At 35.3% G+C, this 20,021-nt stretch overlaps 3 protein-coding genes across 3 annotated transcripts in view; all 3 read right to left on the bottom strand.

Moving 5' to 3' along the window:
• Positions 1-13,286, bottom strand: part of LOC18108543 (disease resistance protein RPV1) — a 22,731-nt gene extending 9,445 nt beyond the window's left edge. The window contains exons 1-2 of the mRNA XM_052449403.1: positions 13,118-13,286; positions 12,762-13,041 (exon numbers count right to left, since the gene is read on the bottom strand). Coding sequence (XP_052305363.1) covers positions 12,762-13,041; positions 13,118-13,137 — 300 coding nt within the window. The 5' untranslated portion in view covers positions 13,138-13,286. The remainder of the gene's footprint in view (positions 1-12,761; positions 13,042-13,117) is intronic.
• Positions 3,142-20,021, bottom strand: LOC18108542 (disease resistance protein RPV1). The gene is made up of 3 exons (XM_006371482.3): positions 19,915-20,021; positions 5,023-5,666; positions 3,142-3,938 (listed from the first exon to the last, which is right to left on the bottom strand). Exons 2-3 carry the CDS (start codon positions 5,583-5,585, stop codon positions 3,158-3,160), a joined length of 1,344 nt encoding a protein of 447 aa, XP_006371544.1. The 5' UTR covers positions 5,586-5,666; positions 19,915-20,021; the 3' UTR covers positions 3,142-3,157.
• The window catches only part of LOC18108540 (disease resistance protein RUN1), a 38,819-nt gene continuing 37,765 nt past the window's right edge, over positions 18,968-20,021 (bottom strand). The window contains exon 2 of the mRNA XM_006371480.3: positions 18,968-19,636. Coding sequence (XP_006371542.2) covers positions 19,162-19,636 — 475 coding nt within the window. The 3' untranslated portion in view covers positions 18,968-19,161. The remainder of the gene's footprint in view (positions 19,637-20,021) is intronic.

Raw genomic sequence — 20,021 nt, 5'->3', positions numbered from 1 at the left:
TTTTGAATTTTTATATATTTTATTTGAGATTAATTTTTATTTTTATTTTTTTTTTGTTTTGAGGTGTTAATGTCAAATATAATTCTTTAAAAATAAAAAATATATTATCTTAATATTTTTTTAAATAAAAAATATTTAAAAAAACATTTGTTATCATACTCGTAAACACCCTCCATATCTTCAGTCCAAGTGTTTGCCTTACGGAGGACTTTTTTACCTTCATTTTATATTATAATGGTTATAATAATTTAATTGAAAAGAACTGGTTAGAGAACCTATTTGATATTGTGTTAGCATTTGTTATTCAAACTGTTTTTTTATTTGAAAATATATTAAAATAATATATTTTTTAAAATTCATTTTTTATATCAAAATAACAAAATGATATTAAAACATAAAAAAATTAATTTAAAATAAAAAAAATAAACAAAATTCAAATCCAAGTATGTTCTGAGGACATTAGAGTGGGTGCACGCTGTTGACTTCCTGTAAATTTCTCATGTACAAAAGGCTTCAGGTCTTGTTATTTGTTTTTCTGTGATGGGGAACAGGGAAAGGAAAGCGCATTTAGCTACGACTTTAATATAAAAGGGATGGAAAATCACAGTAGTGGTTCTGTTTACTGCTTTTGGCAACATAATTGGCATGCAGCCATGTAATTATAATTACTTCTTCTTCTTTTTACATGCTTCCTTCCACCTCATTACACACAATCTATCCAAATAAATAGGCAGATGCCATTTCCATTTTCCTTTTATATATATATATATATATATTTATTTATTGTGAAGAAGAAGAAGAAAAAGAAGTTGTCTTGAAGGAGAGAGGAAGGGACGGGGGACCGATGGGGCCAATCCTCTTCTTCATATTGACGGGGACGACGACTTGACCTTAAGTAGTCTTCCTGGCGAGTGCTTGGGCAGCGTGTTCGGGAAGCTGAGTTTGGAAATTATGTGTTTCTCGTCAACATGACTGTTGACGAGAAGAAGAAGAAGAAGAAAAGAAACAGTAAAATAATTACTTCTGTCCCACATCATTCTTTATTCTATTAATTTTTACTTCAAATTCTTTTATAATTTTCCTGGAAATTACGAATTTTTTGTCTTTATTTTTTTAAGAAACAGTTGCTTTTGTTCTTCAAGATAATTTTTACTTGAAAATACATTAAAATAATATATATTTTTAATTTTTTAACATTTATTTTTTATATCAATATATTAAAATGATATAAAAATATAAAAATTAATTTAAAATAAAAAATCAAATCCATGTATTTTCTCGGACGTTACAGAAAGGTTTAATGTCTTGTTATTTGTTTTTTTTTTTTTTTTTTGTGATTTGGTAGGAAGGGCATCGAGTCTTCGATACAAGTGTTTGCACGTACTAGGACTTTGTTGACTTCCAATTATATTATAGTGATTATAAGGATTTCATTGGGAAAAACTTGTTACTCTGCCCCAATAATAGGAATTTTTTTTTAAAAAAAATTGATACAGTTAGAGAAATATATAATATGGTTTAATTTAATTTTTTTTTAAAAAAACATGGTTTTAAAAAAACTGCTATTTTAAACTACGACTTTAATATAAAAGGGATGGAAAATCACAGTAGTGGTTCTGTTTACTGCTTTGGGCAACATAATTGGCATGCAGCCATGTAATTATAATTACTTCTTCTTTTTACATGCTTCCTTCCACCTCATTACACACAATCCATCCAAATAAATCGGCAGATGCCTTTTCCTTTTTCCTTTTATATATATATATATATATATATATATATATATATATATATATATATATATATATATATATATATTGATTGTGAAGAAGAAGAAGAAAAAGAAGTCGTCTTGAAGGAGAGAGGAAGGGACGGGGGATCGATGGGGCCAATCCTCCTCTTCATATTGACCTTAAGTACTCTTCCTGGCGAGTGCTATGACTGTTGATAACGACAACTGGTGATTTTCATGATGTGAGCTTTCATGTCATTTTACGCCTACATCCAACCTTATGCGGAAAAACAAAAGAGGAAAGAAATACTCAATGATTTTATGAGAACCTGAAAATAAACACAATAAGCCTTCAAAGTCCAGGTCTTTAAAATTAGAAAAAAAATCTTCATGTGAACTGAGCATATGAAAATAATAAGAGAAGAAGAGGGAAACTGCTAAGGGGTCGTAGAAACCAACCTGAAGGTGTTTGCCATCTCTTAGAGTATGGCTATCAGCAGCAGCAATTCTGTAAAATACTCTGTTTTTGCATCCCAGTCCTGCTAAACGAATCTTCACCCATTTTCTCTATTAAAATAAATATTTTAGTATTGGGCTGTGACTGATTTTATGAGCTTTTTTATTATCATATAGAACCAACGATATAAATTCATGTTTTCTATAATTTTTTTCATTTCCTTTTCGTTGCTTTCCTCGCATTCTTCTTGCCAACCAAGCTTGAATTGGTTTCAGAGTGGGAGAAGACCTTATAATTTACAATTTATTGCCATCATTGGCCTCAGTCATGTATGCTCTTATTTGTTATAGTGCTTTGGTCAATGGTTCTTTCACACATACACAGATGTTGATTTCTAAGCTGATAATGTTCAAAACAAACTTCACACTTTTCTGATATTGTGCAAGTACTCAGATCCTTTGTCTATTTTGCATGCGTCCTGGGGAAAGTTTTATGTCATTACTAAATTTAGTTTAGTGAATCTTAAGTTTCTCTAATTATTGGTTTCTCACGCTCTATCAGACTATTTATCGGCGGGTTGCTTCTTACAATGACCCTGAAGATGTGAGTATAACCTACCCGAGAAGTCTTTTGTCTTTCATGTATTTATGGTGTAAGTGGCACAATTTGGTAAATCATAATGGAAACCAGGTCTGAAACCAAGCCTACATTTATTGTTCCGCATAAGTTTTCCAGGAAACTTAGATTTTACACAAACAATGCTAAATACCATTTCTAGCATGTTATGAGAAGTAGTTATGAGACACTCATCAATGAGCGTGCTTTTATCAAAAACCACAGGCCGACAATAAAAGCCATCTAATATTCTTGTAACTTGGTTTTGTTCAAATCTTCTGAAGAAATGTGCTACATCAAGAAATATGGATTGTTATTCTTGATCCAACTTCCAACCCATTGTAACTAATTCTTTATGCCTTTTCGATTCGAGGGTTCTGAGCTAGTTTATTCAATGCACTGCACCATTCTACAGTGCTTTTACCATAGAGAGAGGAACCCAAATCTATAAGAGCCAACGGATTGCCTTGTACATGACTTGCAATCTTTTCTATCAATTCTCTATGATCAATTGTGGGGCTGCAATTCTTCAAGGCTTTTGAGCTAAAGAGTTTAAGAGAGTCTTCATAGTTCAACCCCTCAACCTCGTATGTTTCGTCTACTACATTCTTAAACACTTGTTTATCCCTACTTGTTATGAGAACTTTACTGCCCCGACCAAATGAACTGCGTCCATCAAGCAAATCTGTCCATCCTTCCAAAGGGATTGAATCATCCACATCATCCAGAACAATAAAAACCGTTTTACGACGAAGTCTCTCCCTCACAAAAGAATCTCGAAAACTCAAGAAGCTATTGTTCAGAATTTCTTGGCCAAGCAGCTGTGAAAGAAATCTTCTTTGCAAATCAGCCATGGAACCTGTTTCTAATTCTTGCCTAAAGTTTGCAAAAAAGATTCCTTCAAATCGAGAACGAACCTTGTTGCTCACAGCTTGAGCAATCGTTGTCTTACCGATACCACCCATTCCCCGTATCCCTACAATGAGAACATCTGGAGATTCCATTTTTAACAAAGACTCAACTTTGTTAACACGAACATCAATTCCAAATAGAGCTGTAGTGTGACTTGAAGACATGGCTTGTAATTTGTTCGAAACATCTCCAACGATTTTCTCAATAAATTCAGACTCCAGCCTGACAAACAAGAAAAACACACCTAATTGTTAGTCAAAATGGACCGGACAAGAAGAAACATATAAACATACTCACTCCTTAGTAGCTACATCTATACATAGTAGACACGTACGAGTAATTGAGCATCATTATTAGCAATGGATAGTGCTAATGTAACACATGAATCGATGATGACATCGAGTAGGAAAGACTAGTGACTCATCCAATAACAAATAAAGGATCAATCATTGAAACTGGAAACTATATTATACGCTGGGAAAGAAAGGAAGAGCCTCTATCTATATTATGCTCTTTTATAAGGTGAGCATGTATTCATACACCTGGACAAGATTCTCTTACTGGGCCTCCCGAGAGAATGCATTTGAGTTTATAAATATGCAGCAGCTCCCTATTTATCTCAAGCTACAGTTAATCAATCATAGAAACTGGAAACTACTTGCAAGTATATATCTAAGAAAATCAATGAAATGCAAATACATAAATAAGATGTTTTTTCGTATCATCTTATCATAGAATCATCTCAATAAAAAAATATTAAGCAAAATAAGTTAAGATATTAGAAAAAAAAATCTTAAAATATAATTTATATTATTTTTCAACACATCATAATTTTTTCACCTCAAATAAATAAATTATTAGTGATCAAATTCCAAGTAAAACAACAGAAAAAAGCATTGATATGCAAATGCATAAGATGTTTTCTCATATCATATAATTATTTTAATTAAAAAAGTTTAATTTAAGTTGTTAGGAGAAAATTTCAAAACATATAATTTATATAATCTTTTTCACCTCAAATAAATAGACTAGTAATGACCCGATTCTTTATAAGTCTTTATGAATAGACTTACAAAGAAGAAAACATTGATTGTCCTAATAAAATTTAACATAAGGATTCTTAAGTATCTTTTTTCTGTCTCCTAAAACTTAAGATATGTACAAGGGTTTCGCTACAACGTTTTCAAAATCAAATTAAATAAATACGGATTCATAGAGATCATCATTGTCAATAATTTTAAATTAAATTTCAAATGCTCAACAAAAGAACGAATATTTTCTCATGGGATATATTTCAAGAGCTTACTGAGAATTCCCTAAGGTCCATCCAGATAGAGTGGCTGTATCCTTCAAAGCGTCTCTGAAGCTCTGCTCTTTGTCCATCGTCAAAGCTTTCTTCTTTATAAGTCTAGCAAATGCATCCCCAAAGCTTCCTGTTTGATTTCTTACATGGGATGGATCCACCTGGTAGAATACCGGAATAACTATCTGTCCATTATTTTTTCTACGCTCAAAAATCTTTGCAAGCTCCTCCAAGCACCATTTGGAAGATGCATAGTTTTCAGAAAAAACAATCACAGAAAGCTTGGCCTCTTCAATTGTTCTCAGAAGTGATGCCGAGATCTCATCTCCTCTCACAAGCTGATAATCTATGAAAGTCAGGATTTGCTTCCGGTTCAAAGCGGCATAGAGGTGGCTGGTAAAATCAAAACGAGTGTCTTCTCCTCTGAAACTAAGGAAGACATTATATTTCATTACTTGTGGCTGGGCGGTGGTTAAGGTGGAAGGAGTAGATGGCGATGGAGAAACACGGGGGTTTCGTATGATGAATCTCCAGATATAAGCAAACACTTCGAAGAAACAAGACATCAAATCCAATAATGGAAATTTTCTTAGGCTTTACGTGTTTAAGACCCTGGCTTAGGCATATTTATAATTACAATAATGGGGGCATCAAATCCAAGAATTTTCTTAGAAGATTACAAGATTGCACATTGTTGATTTCCTGGAAATTCCCCAGTTACAAGGTGATGTGATAGAAAAAGGAATTTATACGCTGTTTTGTTTTTATGGTAATGCAGTGTTTTTATAAATTTTAATTTTTTTTAAATTAATTTTTTTAGTTTTTTTATTATTTTAATTTGCTGATATAAAAATAATTTTTTAAAATAAAAAACATAAAATATTTTAATTTGCTGATATAAAAATTTCAAATCCAAGAATTTTCTCGGGATATTATAAAAAATATTATTTTAATATATTTTTAATCAAAAAATACTTTTAAAAACAATTACTAGATCACTTATAAACACCTTCCATATCTTGAGGGCAAGTGTTTTAGCATGCCAAGAATATTTTTGCCTTCATATTATATTATAATAATTTGATTAAGAAGAATTTGTTAAAGAATCTATTCAATATTGTGGTAGTGATTATTTTTTAAAGTGTTTTTTTTAATACATCAAAATAATATATTTTTATTTTTTTAATTTATTTTTGATATCAGTACTTCAAAATAATTTAAAAACAAAAAAAATAATTTAAAATAAAAAATTAAAATCTCAAATCCAAGTATTTTTTTTAAAACATCACAGAGGGTGTACATTATTGACTTTCTAGAAATTTTCTATGTACAAAAGGCTTCATGTCTTGTTATTTTTTTTATTTGTTTTTTGTAATTTGGTAGGGAAGGGTATCATCAAGTCTTCCATCCATATTATAATGGTTATTATGATTTCATTGGGAAGAACTTATTATGTATTTTCTCGGACATTACACAGAGGGTGTGAAAGATTGTGTACACACACACACACGGTGTAGCAGTCGATACCTACACCAGCCTTGTTCTTTGTTTATTTTTAATATATTATAATGGCTGTGATGATTTGATTGGGATGGGAGGAACTTATTACTCTACCCCAGTAATAGACACGCCACAATCAAGTGTTTGGAAACACAGTGAAATAAATTAAATGTTTCTTAAAGAAAAATTTTAAATTAATTAAATTAATTTTTTAAAATTTTCCTTAAATGTGTCATGTTCGATTCTTCTTTATTTTTCTTTTCTAGCTTTGAGTTTCATGTCATCTCTTTCAAAAATTAAATATGTCATATTTAATTTATATTTGTATCAATTTTTTTTATTTTTTAATTATTATTTGTTTTACTTTTAATACTTTTTAAAGTTGAATTTTTTTTTAATTTTATCTTTCAACATTTTATTTCATTTAGTTTTTGTATTCAATTTGATCCGTGTTCTTTTAATTGCTATGTGTTTTTTGTTTTTTATGTCTTGATTTTTTATTTCAATTTCATCCCTTAAAATTTTATTTTATTTAATTATTATATTCAATTTGATACTCATTCATTTGATTACTTTTTTTTTTTAATTTTCTTAATTTATATTATTTTTCAATTTAGTCCCTCATTATTTTATCTCATTTTATTTTAAAATATGATCTTTATTTTTTTAATTGATATATATTTTTTTTAATCTTGAATAATTAGGAATTTTGCTTTGTGATTTTTTTGTGTTTATCTTCTATAGAGTAATTCTGATCTCATAACCTATATTACAGATTTCAAATATTAACCCAATTTAACTTTGATCTTTTTAAGTTCTTTGTAAGAGTTTTTTTTTTTTTAATTTTATCATTCGACATTAGGTTATTGGGTCTTGAAATTCATGATTTTTTTTGTTTTTTTTTTTACAAAGTTATTCTGATCTCATATCTCAAATCACATGTTAGTCAAGTTAACCCGGATTGATTCGATTTTTTTTTTCAATGGTTTTTTTAGTTTGTTTAAGAGTTGGTCTCTGTTGTTTTATTCAATTTGTTATCCGTTATCCGTTTTTTTTTCAATGGTTTTTTATTCAGTTTGTACAACAGGAAATGATCATCTCATAGCATTGTCTTAACACACAAGTATAAAGAACAAATATAATGAACACAGTAATGAATTAAGATAATTTTAAACTTAAATTCATTCAACAACCTGGAAAGGAAATTTAGCTCCGAACCCATTCAGTGCTGTACAAAACAGAAGAAACATAAAAGCAAAAAGAGACAAGGAATGAAAGCATATAACTTATAGAAGTAATACAGCATAAATTGGACGTGATGGGAAAAAGAAAAAAAACCTACTTCACATTCTTCTTGCCAAACTGTTGCCATCGTTGGCTTCAGTCAGGTATACTCTTATTTGTTATAGTGGTTTGGTCAATGTTTCTTTTACACACAGAGAGATGTTGATTTCTAAGCTGATATTGTGCTAGTACTCAGATCCTTCGATGTATTCCATAAAAATGACGTGCATTCGACCATTAAGCTAGATCCCCAGAAGTCTTTTGTCCTTCATGTATTTATGGTATAACTGACACAATTTGGTAAACCATAATGGAAATAAAATGAACATGTTGACTGGGACGATTAATTTTTATTAACAAAATGAACCTTGGTGTTCGCACAGTAAAGGGCATGGAAAATCTTGTAAATAGCAAATCTCTTTTGTGTCTAAATGTTCTTTCAACACTAGGTTCTTGACCATGTTCTAATAATGTCAGAAGTCTGAGTCGTGTTGATAACCAAACTGCCTATGACATTATCAAGGTTCATATTTCCCAACCTCCACCAGACATTTAGAAGTTATTTAATCATTTTCACAGTTAGATTCTTTTCAGTATTTGGTGTTAAAATCTGCAATTGCAATGAATAACAATTTGCAGAGAATTCTTAAAAGAGAGAATGTTGAAGCTGAAAGATAATAGTATTATAAAATAAGAATACCTATTTAAAGACTTACAATCAAACTCAAAAACACTGAAATAATATGCTGTAAAATCTCAACAGACATGAGAGATTATTGGATTACTTCTAATAACAGAAAAAATAGTAAAACTTGAGTAAAACTTGCATCAGACTCTGTTAAGAAACAATACTCCAAAGACTAAGTCTAACAGTTATCTTCAGAGGCATATTCTCATATATTCTAACAGGATCATGTTTAACCAAGTTTTTGGATTGTTGAGATCTTGATTGACTGGGATTTCAAATGCTTCTTTGAAGGCGTTTTCTCTCCCCTGTTAGACTTGGAGTCCAGGCATTTTCATGGGCAGCAGGAAAACTGGAAAACAACCGCATTGGTTTACCTACATCACCTTCATCCTCAGATGTTCAAAACCGGGTTCTGCAAGCTGCTGCAAAGCATGAATCCCAACCATCTGAAACTGAAGTTCAGAATCCATGACCTCAATCAGTGACTCCATTGAATGAGAAAGTAGATCTTTCAGAAGCATAGGCATGGAGGCGGCATTTATTGGAGTGTGGTGTATAATTCTGATAACTTAACTAAGCTGTACATGTACAAAGAATAAGAAACATTCTATCATTGCTCACCTCTTGAAAAACAAATTTTGTATGTTAATACCAGATAAAAGAACAAGTTTTGTACATTTCTCTAATCAAGTGCATTGATATCATGTGCTCAGGAACACCAACACAGGAGTGCTATTAATAATGTAATGAATTAGGCAAAGAGAATGTTTGCCTAATTCATTCCCTAATTTTCCTTGCCTTGCCGTCACTGAATCATGCTGGGGCCTTCACCATCTATTCTTTTAATTTTAAATGGTGTCTAGTTCAGGTCATTTAAATCTTTCTTGCCCCTGCAATTTTCAAGACTCTGCCCAGTAGATAGGAAAACTGTGAATTCACGGAACAACTTGGTTTCTTCATTAGTCATTAAACTTGGTTTTGTGAATTGAGAATCTACTAACTCGTTATATTCTTTTATATTTTGTTGTTTATGTTTGCCAAACAATTGAGAATATGATAACTGAGGAAGATGATTGTAACTTCAATTTGAAAGTGGAGATTTATATAATACATTGCATAAGATTTGTTATCAGTTAATTGTGTTTTTCGAAAGATGGGTTTTAGTGGCTCCTGTGATTTTTGATAAAGTTGGTTCTTGATCTTGCCTCTAAGCCCACCGAAAGTTTCATCACAGAGAGGGAGAGCTGCATCCTGCGTTTTCTTGAGATTTCTGCGAGGTTTTTGTTCGAATAAGCAACAAGAATTGGTTGAATTAATGCTGATATGAACCCATGAAAAAGTTGGTTCTTTTAGTGTTTGATGGTTAATTATTGCTTGAGACAAACAAGTTTTCGTTATTTGGTTAGTAAATAGAAATCAAAGATCCAAAACATGGACGTATACAAATATATTTATTTATTTGTAGAAATAGAAAACCAAACTTACAAGTGAATTAAGGTGGAGAAGAGCATAAAGACAGTCATTCATAATTTGTATATGAATAAATGCGCACTAATGATTCATTAGTTAGTTAGATGGTTGTTACAGTTTGTTGAGGAATTAGTTGGATAACAGAAAGTTTGTTAGTTAGTTGCATGGGAAGAACAATATTTAATTACAGCTATCTTGAAAAGCAAGTAATAATTGAAGAACAATTTGCAGTAATTACAGAACTCTCTCTCCCTTTCAATCTCTTTCTATTTCTCCCTCAATTTTCTTCTGAACTTTTGTCCGCCGGTAGATTTTCATCAAAGTGCAGATACACCCCACAGCTTTTCAACTCGAAATTAGGCCTTTGGATCGGCCTTTGGATCTCATGACCTACCCTCCTCGCCATGTTGTCCACTTCTTGGTGGTAGAATTTAAATGTAACTTCATTGCCAGAATATTTACGTAAAAAATATACCAATATGTTCTCGAGCTCGTAATGTAGAACCATGTGATCCGAGTCACATGTCTTCATGTTACATGTTAGAGCACATTTTTCCATGGAAACTAAGACGACTTCATCATCACCATCATGCTCACCGTTTTTACTCTTAACATGGTAATCAAAACGAAATTCAACAGGAAAAAGATCATCGACTTTGTAAGGCATGTCATGGGAGGGAAGAGGGAGTAGAAAGACAAGGCAGAAAGCAATTCCCTTGAGCTGATGACAATTGGACGGCAACTGCATGGTGAGTGAAGATCCAATTCCTTTTTCACCGAACCATTCTGGAATTTCACTCCCCGGTAGAACCATTTTAATTCCGCCGTGTGGGATCTTATCTCCGGACTGTAACACAAAAGTCACATTTCAAAAATGTGATGAAGCAAGCAAGAAAGAGAGAAGAAAGAAAGACAAGGGGGTTTAGAGAGATACCTGAATTTTCAAATGCATTGCTGCTACCAGCGGTTTCTGATCCAATTTGAAGCAATTTGTAAAATCCAATACATCCCATAAACTTCTGATTTTGATGATTGATATCACGGTTTCTAGTGATGCACAGTCATGTGTTGTTAGAATCCAAAGCGAAGGGGGAAGCTCAGGTAACTCTTTAATAGGCGTTCCATCTAATTTTAGACGCCTCAAAGATATCATATGCTTAAATGATGATGAGGGTATCTTTTTAATGCCTGTTTTACTCAAGTTAAGCTCCACCAAAGATTTCATAGGCCCTGTGATTTCTGGGAAGCTCTCAAGTTTTGAGCAACCACTCATATCCAAATCACGGAGTCTTGTGAGAAACTGGATTGATGAGGGCACCTCTTTAATAGTAGTTCCCTTTAGTTCTAATCTTTCTATATCCCCTGAAATCTCTGGAAACTTGGTGATCTCTGGGCAACCATTTAGACAAAGACGTTCCAACTTGCTAGTAACTGATTGTGGAACTTCTTTGATTGAAGTTTGTTCCAACTGTAACCATACCATATTTTGTGAAATCGTTGGACACTTGGTCACATCTAGGCACCGACTTATAACAAGTTTTCTGAGAACCTTTGAATCAAGCATCGGAAAACTTCTAAGATTATAGCAAGAAAAGAGATCAATTTCTTCCAGCTTGTCAAGATATTGAAGAGATGACGGAACCTCGGTTAAACTTGAACACTTCGCAAGTCTTAAGCACTGTAAATTTTTGGCCATTGATAGATCTGGCAATTCCGTCAAATATGGAGAGTCAGATAGGTCAATTGTTCTTAAATTTCCAACATCCTGTCAAAAGAAAACGGCATAATTAGAAAGTTAGCACCTCCAACTTCATATTTCTGATCATCAATCTGCAGCATTTAAATCATACCTGCACTCCTGTCCAAAGTTTTACAAGCTTGTTGTTGCATAGGTGAAGCTCCACAAGGCGTTCAGTACGAAAAGATGGCGGCAAGGATTTCGAAGGGAATCCACACCATTTCAAATATCTCAGCTTATTAGGAAGATATTCGAGGCCGGTAGGAGGAAGGTGCATTTTATCTTCCATGGATAAAGTATGTTGACGGAAATTGAGAAATCGAAGACCATCCATCATTGCGAAGGCATCAGATTTCAAGTGTATCTGTCTCGATAACATGAACGTGCTCAAAGATATGCCTTTAATTTTTTGAGTTCCCTGTTAAACAAGAATAAAGAATAAACAAACAATAATACAATCTACTCAAACACATCAACTTTTGAGCAAATACATGAACGACAGTTAATGGCTGTAGCTTTAACCTTATTTTCCTCCAATACTTGAACGACATCAGGAGGATGACATAACCTGCTACGTTCGCCAGGAAAATCAGATTCTGCACGAACAATGTTAAATGCCATTTCTTGTAGTAAATCATGCATTCGTATATTGTTATAAAAAGTAGTTATGAGACACTTATCAATGAGCGTGCTTATATCGAAAATCACAGACCGACCATAAAGGCAATCTAATATTCTTGTTGCTTCGTTTGGCTTCATTCTATTGAAGAAATGTGCTATGTCAAGAAATATGGATTTTTGTTCTGAATCCAACCCATCGTAACTAATTCTCAACGCCCTTTCGATTTGAGGGTCCTGAGCTAGTTTCTTCAATGCACTGCGCCATTCTTCGATGCTTTTACCATAAAGAGAGGAACCCAAAACTTTAAGAGCCAACGGATTGCCTCGTACATGCCATGCAATCTGTTCTATCAAGTGTCTTTGATCAATTGTGGGGATGCAAATCTTCAAGGCTTTTGAGTTAAAGAGTTGAATAGCGTCTTCATAGTTCAACCCCTCAACCTTGTATGTTTCGTCTACTATGTTACTAAGCACTTGCTTGTCCCTACTTGTTATGAGAACTTTACTGCCCGGACCAAATGAACTGTTTCGTCCATCAAGCAAATCTCTCCATTCTTCCAAAGCCATTGAATTATCCACATCATCCAGAACAATAAAAACCTTTATTCGACGAAGTCTATCCCTCACAAAAGAATCTCGAAAACTCAACGAGCCCATAGTGTTCAGAGTTTCTTGGCCAAGCAGCCGTTTAAGAAATCTTCTTCGCAAATCAGATTGTTGCCTACAGTTTGCAAAAAATATTCCTTCAAATCGAGAACGAACCTTGTTGCATACAGCTTCAGCAATCGTTGACTTACCGATACCACCCATTCCCCATATCCCTACAATGAGAACATCTGGAGATTCCATATTTAACAAAGACTCAACTTTGCTAACACGAACATCAATTCCAAGTAGACCCGCCATAGTGTGACTTGAATACATGGCATGCAATTTTTTCAAAACATCTCCAACGATATTCTTAATAAATTCAGACTCCAGCCTGGCAAATAGAAAGAACACATAGAAACATACTCACTCCTTAGTAGCAGGCACGTATGAGTAATTGAGCATCATTATTGGCAATGGATACAGTTAATCAAGCGTTGAAAACTGGAAACTACATGTAATCGGTGTTTATCTTATCCTTTTCACCTCAAATAAAATTTAAATAGATAGAATATTATTTAAGCATAGAAGAAAGCATTGACTATTTGACTGTCCTCATTAACGTAGGGATTTCTAAGTAACTATTTTTAAAAAATATATTGAAATAATATATTTTTTAAAAAAATATTATTTTTAATATAAATACATTAAAATAATATAAAAACACTAAAAACAAACAACCACTTTAATTATATCAATACAAACCTTAATATCTATACAATCATTTCAGTGCAAATATTTTTTATTTATTTTTTATAAAAACACACAAAAACAAACAACCACTTAATATCTATACAAACATTTCGCTACAAATAATATTTTTTAAAAATATATTTTTTAATATAAATACATCAAAATAATCTAAAAACACAAAAAAAAAATTAAAAAAAAAACATTTTAATACACAAAACAACCCACCACATAATATCTATATAAGTGTTTCGCTATAACGTTTTCAAAATCAAATTAAATAAATATGGATTCACAGAGCTCATCATTCTCAATAATTTTAAATTAAATTTCAAATCCTCAACAAATGAACGAATATTTTCTCATGGGATATATTTCAAGAGCTTACTCAGAATTGTTGACAAGATAAATGTTGACATTATCTTTATATAGAAATAGATAATCAGTACATATTATTTTCCTATTTTAGTTCCTATATTGTAGCTGATTTTCCTGTAATGTAGTTCCCATTCCTAACTCATAGGAATGCCTTGGCTGTACAAATACATGACCTAAGGTCTGTATTCATTCACTCAATCAATACTTCTTCCATCTTTTCATGGTATCAGAGCATATTCAAAGATCCTAACTTTCCTTGATCCACCGTTTCCCTTCACTACATTGGCTACCCAGTATCTACTTTCCCAATCACCATGTCCACAGAAAAAAAATCAATTATCAGCCAACACAGGCATGAACAATCAAGCAGCCGTTCCTGCTGCCTCTGCAGATCCCTCAAAATCAAACATCTCAAATCCTTTCTTTACTCATCACTCCGATCACCCAAGTCTGATTTTAGTCTCCAAACCTCTAAACGGAGATAATTATTCCACCTGGAAGAGGGCTATGACTTTAGCCTTAAATTCCAAGAACAAATTAGGTTTTGTCAACAACTCAATCAAAATTCCTTCAGAAGAAACTGATCCCGAAGGTTATGCAGCATGGTCTCGGTGTAATGATATGGTGCATTCATGGCTTATCAATGCACTCAGTCCAGACATCTCCAACAGTGTGATTTATTACTCTACTGCACATGAGGTTTGGGAAGACCTTAATGAGAGATTCTCCCAAAGCAATGCTCCTCGAATTTTCGAGATACAACGAGAAATTGCTTATTTCAAGCAAGAACAACTGTCTGTTTCTTCCTATTATACCAGACTGAAAGGACTGTGGGATGAATTAGCATCCTATGACAACACAACCCATGGGGCACAGCAGGATCAACAAAAGTTAATGCAATTTTTGATGGGGCTGAATGATTCTTACAGTGCTATTCGCGGGCAGATCCTCCTCATGAATCCTCTTCCTTCAATTCGGCAGGCATATTCTTCAATTTCTCAGGAAGAGAAACAGCGAATCCTCACTTCATCGCATACCACAATTGAACCCATCAACAGTGCAGCTATGGCTGTTCGAGGAAGACCCAACCCAGCCAGACATGGACGATTCAACCGTTCATACGGTTCGCACGAACCACGGTCGCAGGAGAGACAACCAGAAAGTTTCAACCAAGACAGACGGAGACAGGGGACTTTCGCAGGTAGAGGACGACCAAATTGCTCCCACTGCGGAGAAAATGGACACTGGGTCCAGACGTGTTATGAATTAAATGGCTATCCAATGGGCCATTCGAGAGGAAGATTCCAGCCGGGCTCACGCAGCTTCAACAACAGGGCCAGGCCTGCGGGGAATCATATGGCCGAGAGTTCTTGGGCCAGGCCTGCAGTGAATCATGTGGCCGAAAGTTCTTGGGCCAGGCCTCCAGCCAATAGCATTACCGAGACCAATCCCAAAGTTGATGGCAGCCAGTTCATGCGCATTTCGGAGGATCAATTAAAACAACTTTTGTCACTTGTTAGTAAGAATGATGACTCTATATCTCAGGCAAATGCGGTTACCAAACCAGGTTTGTCTAAAATCACTTCCCGCGATTGGATCATTGATAGCGGGGCAACGGATCATATTTCTTCGTCACTTAAATTATTCCGTAAAAATAAAAGTTGTTCATTACATTCGGTAATGCTGCCCAGTGGAGAGAAAGTCAATATTGTCGCCAAAGGATCGCTACCTTTGAACTCTGTTTATTATCTGCATAATGTGCTTTGTGTTCCTACTTTCAAAGTTGATCTGATATCAGTTAGTCGGTTGACGAGAGGCCTGAACTGCTCAATAACTTTTTTTCCCTATTGGTGTATTTTGCAGGATCTGGCTACGAGGAGGATGATTGGTTTGGGTAAACAAAGAGACGACTTATATTATCTAACGGCACTTGTGACGAATAAAACCATAAACACCGCCTCCCCACCCACAAAACTGCCGACATGCAATCTTACCATTTCATCCACCGATCTCTGGCATCATCGCTTAGGGCATGCATCATCTCCTTGTTTAAGTTTCATTGCCAAGAATTTTTTAAAATTTTCAATTCGGTCAAATAATGCTTGTCATATATGTCCTTTGGCAAAGCAGAGTCGTTTACCTTTCAGTCCTAGTACTATTTCTTCAATAAAACCTTTTGAAATAATTCATTGTGATATTTGGGGTCGTTATCGACATCCTTCCCTTACTGGTGCTCATTATTTTCTTACCATTGTGGATGATTTTTCTCGTTTCACATGGATATTTTTAATGCGACATAAAAATGAAGCACAATCACTTTTAAAAAATTTCTTCAGTTTTGTTCGGACCCAATTTGAAACTCAAATAAAAACATTTCGAAGTGATAACGGTGGAGAATTTATTTCTTTACGTTCTTTTTTTCAAAATCATGGGGTCGTTTTTCAACATTCTTGCGTCTACACGCCGCAACAAAATAGGGTTCTGGAACGTAAACATCGTCATATTTTACAAGTAGCTCGCGCTTTAAAATTTCAAGCACATCTCCCTACCCTTTTTTGGGGGGAATGTGCTCTTACCGCCGTCCACATAATCAATCGTTTGCCTTCTCCAGTTCTTTCTCTAAAAACTCCTTTTGAACTTCTCTTTTCAAAAAAACCCGCCTTTTCTCATCTCCGTGTTTTTGGCTGTCTAACCTATGCTACTAATGTGCGCATTTCTCATAAGTTTGATCAGCGTTCCATTCCTTCCATTTTCATTGGTTATCCCGTTGGACAAAAAGCATACAAATTGTTTGATTTGTCAAATAAAAAAAATTTTACTAGCCGCGATGTCAGATTTCATGAAACCATTTTTCCCTATGCATCTGTCCAGCCCATTAACCCACCAGAAACTGGCCCACAAATTTCCGAAACCGGCCCAATCCCAATTATGGCCCGTGACATCCCTTGGCCCAATTCTTCTCCTTCCACATCAGACACTTACCTGCCAAATCACCTTACCTCACCTTTACCAAATTCACCATCTTCCTCTCCTTCACCGACGCCATCACACATGTCCCCTTCACCTCGTGACCCACCGTCACCTTCACCACTCCCACAGCCACCTCCTTCAGCTCCACCATTCGAGCACTCATCAACCACCACTCCACCAAATAACCCCATTCCTGCCCCTATTCCTCTCCGTCGCTCAAGTCGCCAGACTGTTCCACCGATCAAGCTCAAGGATTTCGTCTGCAACAATGTTTACACTGACCAATCACTCTCTTTGTCGCTGGGTCCAACCAAAGGAACTCGACATCCTCTGTTTAACCACCTCTCATATCACAGATACATGCCCAATTACAGATCCTTTGTTGCTCAAATCGGCACCATCAGTGAACCTAAGTCCTATTCAGAGGCAGTTGTTCATCCTGAGTGGCAGAAGGCCATGACTTCTGAGTTGAAGGCTTTACAAGCTAACGGCACCTGGACTCTTACCAAACTTCCCACTGGTAAAATTCCAATTGGCTGCCGATGGGTCTATAAGGTCAAGCTCCGATCAGATGGGTCAGTTGAAAGGCACAAAGCACGGTTGGTAGCAAAGGGGTTCACCCAATTGGAAGGCATAGATTACCAGGATACATTTTCTCCAACAGCGAAGATTATTTCAGTGCGCTGCTTGCTTGCCTTAGCTGCAGCCCGTGGGTGGTCCTTGCATCAAATGGACGTGAATAACGCCTTTCTTCATGGCGATTTGGCAGAAGAGATTTACATGTCTCCACCGCCTGGCCTTCAGCGACAGGGGGAGAATAATCTGGTGTGCCGTTTACATAAGTCGTTGTACGGTTTGAAACAGGCGTCTAGGCAGTGGTTTGCAAAATTCTCGGAGGCCATGTGTTCTGCTGGCTTCATCCAATCTCGAGCCGATTACTCTTTGTTCACCAAAACACGAGGCAAGCTCTTTACTGCACTTTTGATATATATGGATGATATTCTAATAACTGGAAATGATCATGCTAGCATTGTTGACACTAAAAAATTCCTGCATAGTCAGTTTAATCTTAAAGACCTTGGTAATCTAAAGTACTTCCTTGGCATAGAAGTTTCTGCATCCAAGAAGGGTATTTTTATCTGTCAACGTAAATATGCTTTGGAAATTATTGAGGATGTGGGTCTGTTGGGGGCTGCCCCAATTAACACTCCTATGGAACGAGGTTTAAAATTATCAGACCAGGGTGTTTTGTTGAAAGAACCGAGTAAGTATAGAAGATTGGTTGGCAGATTGATTTATCTGACAGTTTCGAGACCGGATATAACCTATGCAGTGCATGTTTTGAGTAGGTTTATGCATGAGCCCAGAAAGCTTCACATGGAAGCAGCACTTCGGGTTGTCCGATATTTGAAAGGTGCACCAGGTCAAGGCCTATTTTTCTCATCGAATAATGACTTCAGGTTGAGAGCATATTGTGACTCAGACTGGGCAGGTTGCCCGCTCACTAGGAGATCCACCACAGGCTATTGTGTGTTTCTTGGACCGTCATTGATATCCTGGAGATCGAAAAGACAGAAAACAGTTTCCCTTTCTTCCGCCGAAGCCGAATATCGCGCAATGACAGGAGCCTGCTGTGAGTTGACTTGGCTGCGTCAATTATTGAAAGACTTGGGTCTAATACATCATGAAGCAGCCCTATTGTTTTGCGACAACAAGGCTGCCTTACACATAGCTGCCAACCCAGTTTTCCATGAGCGGACTAGGCACATTGAGATGGACTGCCATTTCATTAGAGACAAGATTCAAGACGGTTCAGTGATCACGAGATATGTGAGTTCTACACATCAGCTAGCGGATATCCTGACCAAGTCTTTGGGAAAGGAAAGTTTCATCCCTATGATTCGCAAGTTGGGAGTTCAGGATATCCACTCTCCAACTTGAGGGGGAGTGTTGACAAGATAAATGTTGACATTATCTTTATATAGAAATAGATAATCAGTACATATTATTTTCCTATTTTAGTTCCTATATTGTAGCTGATTTTCCTGTAATGTAGTTCCCATTCCTAACTCATAGGAATGCCTTGGCTGTACAAATACATGACCTAAGGTCTTTATTCATTCACTCAATCAATACACATTGTTCTTCCATCTTTTCAAGAATTCCCTAAGCTCCTTCCAGATAGATTGGCTGCATCCGTCAAAGCGTCTCTGAAGCTCTGCTCTCTGTCCATCGTCAAAGCTTTCTTCTTTATCAATCTAGCCAATGCATCTCCAAAGCTTCCTGTTTGATTTCTTACATGGGATGGATCCACCTTGTAGAATACTGGAATAACTATCTGTCCATTATTTCTTCTACGCTCAATAATCTTTGCAAGCTCCTCCAAGCACCATTTGGAAGATGCATAGTTTTCAGAAAAAACAATCACAGAAAGCTTGGCCTCTTCAATTGTTCTCAGAAGTGATGCCGAAATCTCATCTCCTCTCCGAAGCTGATAATCTATGAAAGTTCGGATTTGTTTCCGGTCCAAAGCAGCATAGAGGTGGCTGGTAAAACCAACACGGGTGTCTTCTCCCCTGAAACTAAGGAAGAGATCATGTTTAATTACTTGTGGCTGGGCGGTGGTTAAGGTGGAAGGAGTAGATGGCGATGGAGATAGATGACAGTTTCGTAAGATGAATCTCCAGATAAAAACAAACAAAAAGATAGAGAGAAACAAGAAAAACACCGCCATTGTTTTGTGGAGAAACAGTCGAGGAAACAAGAGTAGGACTCTGGTGGCAAGGTAGGTCTGTACGTAGGGAGAGAACGAAAGTAACTCAAGGAAAAAAGATGAGGCTGATTTTGAATCAGTAGCTTAGGCTTTACGTGTTGAAGACCCTGCCTTAGGCATATGTATAATTTATAGGCATCAAATCCAAGAATTTTCTTAGAACATTACAAGATTGCACAGTGTTGATTCCATTGTTAAAAATCAAAAGCATATATATTCTTGTTTATCATATCACAGCTGTA

This window comes from Populus trichocarpa, chromosome 19 (genome assembly GCF_000002775.5).
Source record: "Populus trichocarpa isolate Nisqually-1 chromosome 19, P.trichocarpa_v4.1, whole genome shotgun sequence".
Taxonomy (NCBI): Eukaryota; Viridiplantae; Streptophyta; class Magnoliopsida; order Malpighiales; family Salicaceae; genus Populus; species Populus trichocarpa.
Note: the sequence above shows the minus strand (reverse complement) of the source record. Positions and strands in the feature narration are given on the sequence as shown.

Excerpts from the sequence above, each read along its gene's own strand:
- LOC18108542 (XM_006371482.3), bottom strand. The coding sequence starts at position 5,585 with ATGTCTTGTTTCTTCGAAGTGTTTGCTTATATCTGGAGATTCATCATA. Across the intron at positions 3,939-5,022 it reads TGGACCTTAGGGAATTCTCA|GCTGGAGTCTGAATTTATTG; the intron begins GTAAGCTCTTGA and ends CTTGTTTGTCAG.